This window comes from Eurypyga helias, unplaced genomic scaffold (assembly GCF_000690775.1).
Source record: "Eurypyga helias isolate BGI_N326 unplaced genomic scaffold, ASM69077v1 scaffold5142, whole genome shotgun sequence".
Lineage (NCBI taxonomy): Eukaryota > Metazoa > Chordata > Aves > Eurypygiformes > Eurypygidae > Eurypyga > Eurypyga helias.
This window is the reverse complement of record NW_010236457.1, coordinates 13,204-22,369: the sequence shown is the minus strand read 5'-3', so window position 1 is coordinate 22,369 and position 9,166 is coordinate 13,204. Positions and strand designations below refer to the sequence as shown.

Sequence of the window (9,166 nt, the reverse complement as noted above, 5' to 3'; positions counted from 1 at the left end):
ATTCTATGATTCTATATATATGTGTATGGGTGCACACGCATGCTTGTGAGGGTATATGAATACGTGTATCTGTGTGTGTATGTATGTGCATATGCATGTATATTTGAGACCTTTAACTAAACAAACAAATTATTCTTGACAGCTACCGGATACCACCTGGCCAGTGTAAATGGATCAGCATAGATGAAAAATCAGGTGAAGTCAGAACCATTAAAGTCTTGGACCGAGATGTAGGAGAAATGAGACGAGGTCAATGCAATATCACAGTCCTTGCAATAGACAGAAGTGAGTAGTAAATGCTGTCAGTATTCTTCGTGGTCTATAACAGATGCTTATGTGTAAACTTGATGTGGGGACAGCTATACTGGTTCAGACCAGAGGACCCTCTAGTCCGTTGTTTTGTCTTTGGGATAGCTCTATTAAATGATTAAGGAATATTGTATAGCAGGGAAGGCATTTAAGAAATTGGAGAAAATTCTCGGTGTTTTCAAAAGTTATGTGCTGCCATTTACAATCCTTTGTTAAGTTTAAATTGAGAGATTTACTGTGTATTATATTCTGTTTATTTCCTGCATATTTTTTTAAGTGGTAACACTCAGCAGCCCTGAGGTTGACGAAAGCAGAAAAGAAAAAAGGACAGAGACAACTTTCAGGAAAAAAGTTGTTGACCTTGCAACTCTTACTGTTTTGTCCTTTGTTGGACTTCTTGGTGTCTTGTTTTAAAAAACCTTAATTTCAAAGGACCTTTAAGAACAGGTGTATTTATTGCTGTATATTACTGTGCTCTTACTCTAATTCTCAGTCATCTAGATTCTGTAACAGTGTTCACACTGTGTTGCTCAGGTGACAAGCTCTTGCAAATTACTCTGATTGTAAAGGGAAGGTTCTACACTCAGATTCTCATTCTAAACCAGGTTTTGGTTATGATTTAATGTAAGTGATCATCTGTTCTTTCTGATTAGTTTGGGTATATTCATTTATTGTAGGAAAAGACATAGTTTTGTCTCAACATCATGTAGCCAAAAAGATTAAATACACCTTTCATTTCCCAAATGCTAAACATTGGAAATGGATTATCAAAAAAAAAAAAAGCTTTCCTTATAGGTCACACTTTTAATTCTAAAATATTTATCTTAAAACTTAAATTAAACCTTATCTTACATTAAAAAGGAAAAATGGACTGTCTTTTATAAATTTAATTACAGGATTTAATTTGACTTTCTTCTTCAGTGGTGCCCAGTGACAGGACAAGGGGCAAAGAGCACAAACTAGAGTACAAGTTCCACCTGTGATGAGGGAAACACTTCTTCCCTGTGAGGGTGCCAGAGTACTGGAACAGGCTGCCCAGAGAGGTGGTGGAGTCTCCGTCTCTGGAGATATTCAAAACCTGCCTGGACATGTTCCCATGCAATCTGCTCTAGGTGAACCTGCCTTGGCAGCGGGGTTGGACTAGGTGATCTGCAGAGGTCCCTTCCAACCCTGACCATTTGCTGATCTACAATCAGGTATCTCTCTAGAGGAAGTTTTAAAAAATAGATTTGATGTAATTTCACTGGAATGCATATACAAACAATGACCACTCCTGTATTGGAAAAAATGTGATGTAGACTTTGGTGATATATTATGTGTCACTGCTGAATCCTGCTACTGCATGGTGACTTGGAGGGAAGAGGACAGAATGAAGCCTACTGTTTGTGAAAGTGTTTGTGTTCCCAGGGGAAGTGAGGGAAAGTGTAATTTTTCTCCTTCCAGAAGTAAAAAAGTTAGAGACCTTCACTTTCTGCTTCTGACTCTATTTGGTATAACATCCTTTACTGCTGATTTATGGGCTTTTTCTCCTCTCATCCTCCTATTAGAACTATCTGTCCCCACGCAGATACACACACTCAACAGAATACATTGTCTGCGCATGCAGAATGTGGAGCTTTACAAGACGTTGATCTATTCTACAACCAGCCAAGCAAAGAGAAGCAGCCAAGAGAGTTGTGAGAAGTCCCTCTTTGGCTAAATCAGCAGCTGCTTTCCACTTTACTTCTAAACTTGGATAGTACAGATGATATTTCATGGTGAAAGTTTGAGTCAGAAATAAATATGTGAATGTTAGAAGTAATTGCTAAAAATAGTTATTTTAATCTCACAGATGGAAAAACAGGCACTGGAACTATTCAGGTTGTCATCCAGCCTGGGAACAGGAATTACCCACGAATTACTAAAACTGACTATATAATGTGCAGAGACAGAAAACCAATCTGCCTTACTGCACAGGATGGTGATGAGTCTCCTTACAGCACACCCTTTGCATATCGCATAATTGATCGTGAACTGGATTCCTCATGGAAGATAACTCGACACAATGGTATGTTAAGACTTATTCCTCCTTGCTTAGCTGTAGGTGGCCAGAGGAGTCTGCTACCCCACCCTTGGCTGGACTGTAAGAGTAGATTGGATTAATGTATGTTTGGAATTGGTGTAGTCAGTGGGGCTGACTATTCGTTTTTATAATTTTGCTAGAATTAGATAAAGAAGATATTACAAAAGGAATCACTGTTTCCTGAAATATGTTGATATAAAAACTTATAGCTGATGGTGGTTTCCTTGTGGGTGCCAGAAGATGGCAACAAGAGCAGCACATCCATTTGCTACTATGGTGTCATGAAGTATCCTGAAAAGGGTCTGATTCTGAAGTGTTCTGTCAAACATTCACTAATGAAAGAGTAAAAAGACAGTAAAATCTGAGAGCAAAGACATTGAAGAATTTCAAGGTTTATATTAGGCAAACTTGGAAAAAAAATTTGGACGGTACATGTAGTTTCATACACCTCATCATAAAGCAACCATTGTGTACATCAGTGTTTTTCTTGTACATATTTTTTACAAATGATTTCCTTTGACCCTTAAAACATGTGGCCACTAATCATCATCACTAAGCAGGGCAGCAGACTAAATGGGTTTCATGTCCGACTGGATATGGCCATTCCCACTGAATATAGCAATAGAGCTAAAGAGTGGAAGAGGTATAAATTATGTTTATGATTAATTATTCCAATCACATTACCAGAAGTCCTTTTAAAAACTGTTAGTTCAGTTGATGGTGTTCATTATTTAGCCTAAATAGTGTCATTTACTGTAATGAACTGAATAAACTTGAGAGTTTCAAATCATGTGTTATCAGAAGGCTATATAAGGTTTTCCTTTTTGTGATTATGGTTTATATTTGTGGCAACAGAGTTTCAGATACTGTTAACACTAGATCTGGTTTTGTCTTTTTTTTTTTTTTTTTCCCCCTAATAGATAATTCTGTGTATCTTTCACCAAAGGGTGAGATTCCATTTGGAATATACAGTATTCCTATAAGTGTGACTGATAATGGAGGAAAGGTAGGAGAGCAGTACATAACAATTAACGTCTGTGATTGTGTTACTCCAACTGAATGCAATGGCAGGACCCGTGAACTTTCTGATGGAAATGTTACTCTTGGCATTTGGGCCATCCTTGCAATGATCTTAGGATCGCTATTATTGCTGTGTAAGTACACTTGGATTTTTTTAATACAAAGTGCAAAACACTTAATTAGCTGTAAAAATGTGATTCAAACATTTATTTTCTTATTTAGGCAGTTGTATAACTCTCATCACTAATTTAAGTACCTGCTCTATTTGTATCGATATCACAGGATTCTTGACCTCATCTTGCCATGTAGTCACTGTGTGTGTATTATTGTTTATTCTTTTAAGTACATTTTATATAATATGTTCTGTGTGTTCATGTTAGCAAGGCCAAAAAAACTGCGTTCAGAAATTGAACCAAAAAAGGATGGGGTTTATGGTGCTTATCAGATCTTTGTCCAAAGGCAACCATAGCAAAGTTTGAGTTTAGTGCTGGTTTTGGGATGTATATTACTTTTTTTATGAATGGTGAAATCAGTGTCCAAGAGATTTTTGTGACCTTTCTTGTGCCATAGATTAAAATGTGGTATCTGAGACCACATTTCATAAGGGATTTTACAAGAGCCAGCATAGTGTTGAAGGACGGGTTGGATACTTCCACAAGAGACCAAACCATTGAATAGATGTTGTGTTACTGGAGTTGTCCAAAGACTAACAGATTCTTAGCAGGATAATGTAACTGTTAACCAGTGAGGTGTTGATAATGATATGTAATAGCAAAAGCAGGTAATTCTTTTTACCAGAATCAGATATAGTCTGACTAATAACATCTTTTAAAATCACTTTTAAAAATTTAAAAAATAATCTTTAAAAATTGGTGTATATTTTTTGGTGTTGTGTTGTTTTTTGTGGTAGTGAGCATTCTGTCTTGCCCCTGTGGAATCTCAGCTAGCTATTCTTACTCAGGTAGATAAAACACTGGGACCTGCACATGTTTTGAAGGTTAGATAGATCCATATTTTATCTAAAAAATTCAGGTATCCAAATTCCTGATATAGCCTGAAGGTGGAACTGAGATGTGGGGACACACAGTAAGGGGACTGTGTGAAACAACAGCTAGCTTTTTGTCACTACCCCTTGACTGCATCCCTCACAGATAGACTCTTTTTTTTTATTGTGGCTATATTTTACCTTGTGTATCATAGAATCATCATAGAATGGCTTGGGTTGGAAGGGACCTTAAAGACCATCTGGTTCCAACCCCCCTGCCATGGGCAGGGACACCTTCCACTAGACCAGGTTGCTCAAAGCCTCATCCAGCCTGGCCTTGAACACTTCCAGGGATGGGGCATCCACAGCTTCTCTGGGCAACCTGTTCCAGTGCCTCACCACCCTCTCAGTGAAGAATTTTTTCCTGATATCTAATTTAAATCTACCTCTGCTCAGTGCTGTCACGGATTTCTTCGTCCCATCTGTCAGCAGCAGGAGCCAGGTCACTGAAACCATTGATGCAGGTCTTGTGGACACCTGATAGATGTAGAAGCTAAATGACCTTGAAAGTGGCTCTTGACAAATTTCCACAGAGGTTTATATGTTCAGGGATCAGACTGCTCAGTGAGCAGTTTAGACAGAACTTTTCTGTTTCTCATGGACTTCTTTATTTTTAAGCTATCAATGTTAAAAGAAAAAGAGTGGTTCTCTGAATGAAATGTTTAGTCCTTTGTTTAGGAGAGGTATTAGGTGTTTATGATTCTTTTATACAAATTAATTTCCAGCTGATTGTCCATGACAACATCAAGTAGTATTATAGGAGGAATAAGCTGAGTACAAGGAATTAAGTAATAATGCTTGATGCCATCCAGGGTTCTTCTGACCTTTTCTCTGAAGCAGAAGTTTCCAGTATTGGGACCTTTAGCTTGCATATTACTTCCTTACGATATAATTTGACATGTGCGTATTCATACATGAAAAAGGTCTGATGTACAACCTTCTTGTAGGCATAAGACATGATTTTTCACCTGGATTTGGTCTAAATATTTTATTACCGTAAAATTTTGCAGTCACAGAGTTTTTATAAAAGATGCTTGCATTTCTTGCTGGGAAAACAAGATGCTTTTTAGAAGAATGAAATAGTTCAACAGTGCAGTTAAAACTCCATATACTGTTTGAAAAAATGTATATATGTTCAGTTTTGAGTATGAGCATTTTTGGAAATATGTTTATTTTTTTAAACCTTACCTGATGCTTAGGCATTTTAAAAAGGCTAATACAACAAATATCATTATCAAACAGAGGTAGACACCGTTATGAGGTAAAGTTCATAGTATCTTTCTCATTTATTTCTTTTTCATAGTAATCTTGATCACAATTTGTGGCTGCTGTGGCTCTGGAGTAATGCACAGGCATGTGACTGATGATTGTGCCAATCATAATTTAATAATCTCAAATACAGAAGCTCCAGGAGAAGAAGTGATGGTAAGTTGCTTGTTTACTTCAATGTAGAAACGTGTAAGAAAGATAGCCATAACATTTTGGTGTGAGAACAAGACCACCTGCAAGTAAGTGATTTAGTAAAGGAAATATGCAGTAAATGCATAGATCATTATATGGGCTTTCTATTCAACAACATTTTGAAAATTCTTACTTTAGGCAGAGTTCATAGTACCATATATATTTAAACATATCCTGTAGTTGTTAGTCTGGCTGCTTATGATTCTTCCAGACTTTAACTGTTTGGTTAGAACTTTCAGGTGAACATTTTAATCACTTCAGTCATTTTCAACAATGAGATTAAATAAAAATTTACTGTTTTGCCTATGTTGAATGTGTGTTTATGGCAAAACATATTTGCTTTCCCTTGGAAAAGGATTTTTAAATTTAGGAGATAGTCATTGTAATCTACAGGTGCAATTTCTGTTTTTCCCCTGAAGAATGATCCCAGATACAGTTTTTGAGCCAGTAGGTGGCTCAATAATTAGATGCCAAAAGCATGAGCATGGGCTGTTCAAACTATTTTAAGATTGTCTACCAGGAACGTAGTCCAACCCAGGGCTGTATTCATCCACAAGGACTTAGACTTCAGACTTTCCCTTTTCCTCTGTCCCTTACCACCTGACTTTGCCCTCCCCAAGAAAAGGAGATTCGTTTGAAAACCATTGAGTTTCCTTCACCTTGAAGCCCAAGAAATCCTAATAGCGACAAGTGTCAATTTTCTTGTTGCCTACAAACCATAACATAGTGCCATTATAAACTGATGTAGTTTTAAATTTTTGATCTCATACCAGTTTTTCCGTATTTCACGCAGTATACCGACTTAATGTTGTTGAAATTTACGCATATGGCTGCATATCTGCCTTAATGGGTTAGAGGTTGTTGACTTTGAAAATCAAACACTATTTTTACATGATGATTTAAGAAGCTAGCATACGGATTGTAGTACAGCTTACATTAGGATATATAATGCAGTTTTTGGATCTTTTATCGTATTTTAATACTGAATTTCATAGTCATGAATTTCATTGTCATAATATCCTTTCCAAAGACCAGTCATTGATCTTTATACACAGAGTACAAAAGGTAGTTTTTTGTTCAAATACAGTGCAAAGCCGGAGACATCTGTTTTCAGTATTGACAGTTCCTGATTGCTGTTTCATTTTTTGAATTTTGGAACAATCCCCCTCCCCCCCCCAAAAAAAAACCCAAACCAAACAAACAAAAAAAACCCAACAACAACAACAACAAAACAAACACCCAACCAAAACCATGCACAAAAAAAAAAAAAACACCCAAAAAAAACCAACCCCAAAACACCAAAACTAAAGATATCCCCACTACCGCATCTTTTCTTAGGATCACAATATAATTCCTCTACAAAATACAAGTGATCAAGGAGGATATGGAATAAAAACAGGAGATCAACAGACATTTGAAATAGCAAAAGGAAGAGGGCATACCTTGGAGTCAGTCAAGGGAGGTGGACATCAGACTCTGGGATCGGTTAAAGAAGGAGGAGGACAGCCTATGATGGATACATGTAGATATTCTTACTCAGAATGGCATAATTTCACACATCCTCGTTTAGGTGAAGTAAGTATTCTGAAATGGTTTAATTTTTTTCTTTTTTTGGGGGTGTGTGTGTGGTGGTAGTGGTGTTTTGGTGGTGGTGTTTTTTTCCCCCCACCCCCCCAAGTGTAGGCTATGGTCAATATATACAGACTTTTCAAGGAAGACCTGTTTTTGTGCTAGAAAACTGGTTTTGTTTTGTTTTTCCTCTCCTTTGCTCCCCTGCATCCCCTTTGGAATATTGTCCTTTCAGAAAATCGTCCTTTACAGATTTTAGATACAAATATAAATGACTATGTGCAATATGCTATTTTTTCATTTAGAATATTTACTAATTTAGAATAATTGTTTCAATCAAGCTTTTGTGTTTTTCTGATAATGTCTGTTTGCTTTTATTCTAACTGCTTGCTTTGTACTAATTTAAACCTGATAGTTATCTTAACAATGGTGCAGGAATGAACCTACAGCATTAGAAATGTTGCTGCTCCATGTTTTAGAGATCAAAAACTCTCACTGCTTGCCTAACTACTTATGTGTAAATCAGTCTTTTCATTTAGAGTGGATTTTAGTTGCTTAACAGGTTATTTAAACAGGTTCTTCCTTCTTTTTATTATTACGTACATAATTAGTAGAAATTATTTCTTTATTAAATACTTATATTTTGTAGTCTTAATGATATAGACCAATCATGTGCATTTTTTATATGTAGGAATCCATTAGAGGACACACTCTGATTAAAAATTAATCAATGAAAGGTAAATCAAAAGAAATTATTTTTATGCAATATGTTTAGGATAACAATTTAAGAAAATAATAAGGTGCGTTCTCTTCTTATGCAGAAGGTGCACCTATGCAGACAGGATGAAGAACAGAAACATTCTGAAGATTATCTCCTTTCATATAACTATGAAGGAAAAGGATCCTTGGCTGGCTCTGTAGGCTGCTGCAGTGATCAGCATGAAGAAGAGGCACTTGACTTCTTAGATCAGCTGGAACCCAAGTTTAGGACATTAGCAGAAACATGTGTAAAAAGATAAATGTGCCTTTCACTGTCTTGAAAAATCTGTAAATAAGTGGCTGTCACGCTTTTGTGTTATTAGGTATTTTGGAGCTGAGGGGCGGGGAGAGGTTTGTCAAAATTCATATAGACTGGCGAGAGTGTAATTAACTCTTACTTTACATTTACAACTTTCTTTTTATCTCTGCTAGACACATTCCATCAAAAATAAGGGACTCAAGATATTTTTTTCTTTGGACTATGTTAATATAGTAATGCTTGTTTCTACCTAGATTACATTTCTTATTCTCTGTCATTGCTTAAAATGCAAAACTTAGTGTTGTCCTTTTAATTAATTATTCACCTTGAAAATTTTATTGTATTTGGCTTTGGAGAAGGAAATCTTTTTAACTCACTGTTTCTTTGTTTTGTTTTTATTCTGTAGAAATAAACCAAAAATCACTACTGGTAGATATCAAATACCTTATTAATTTTAACTTATATGAACCCAGATACAAAACTTCCATTTTTCACATTAAAAATATATTAGAAAATTTTATATTTTGATTGAAAGTTAAATATATATGTATTGTATATATGTAAAATAATATTAAAAAAATATTTTTCTCCTAATGGGTTACCACCCATCAAACTTGCTATCCTAAGGGATTAATCGTATCACCACATAGGGTATCAGCATTGTATGCGAGTATATATATTT

General features: G+C 35.9%; 1 protein-coding gene across 1 annotated transcript; it reads left to right on the top strand.

The window, feature by feature from the left end:
• Positions 1-142: 142 nt before the first annotated feature.
• Positions 143-8,485, top strand: LOC104506207 (desmocollin-1-like; the record flags this gene model as incomplete). Its single annotated transcript, XM_010147085.1, has 6 exons — positions 143-285; positions 2,141-2,356; positions 3,292-3,525; positions 5,740-5,861; positions 7,236-7,472; positions 8,288-8,485. Coding segments are annotated over 6 exons (1,150 nt in total), but the record flags the coding sequence as incomplete, so codon positions are not given.
• Between the last annotated feature and the right edge of the window lie 681 nt (positions 8,486-9,166).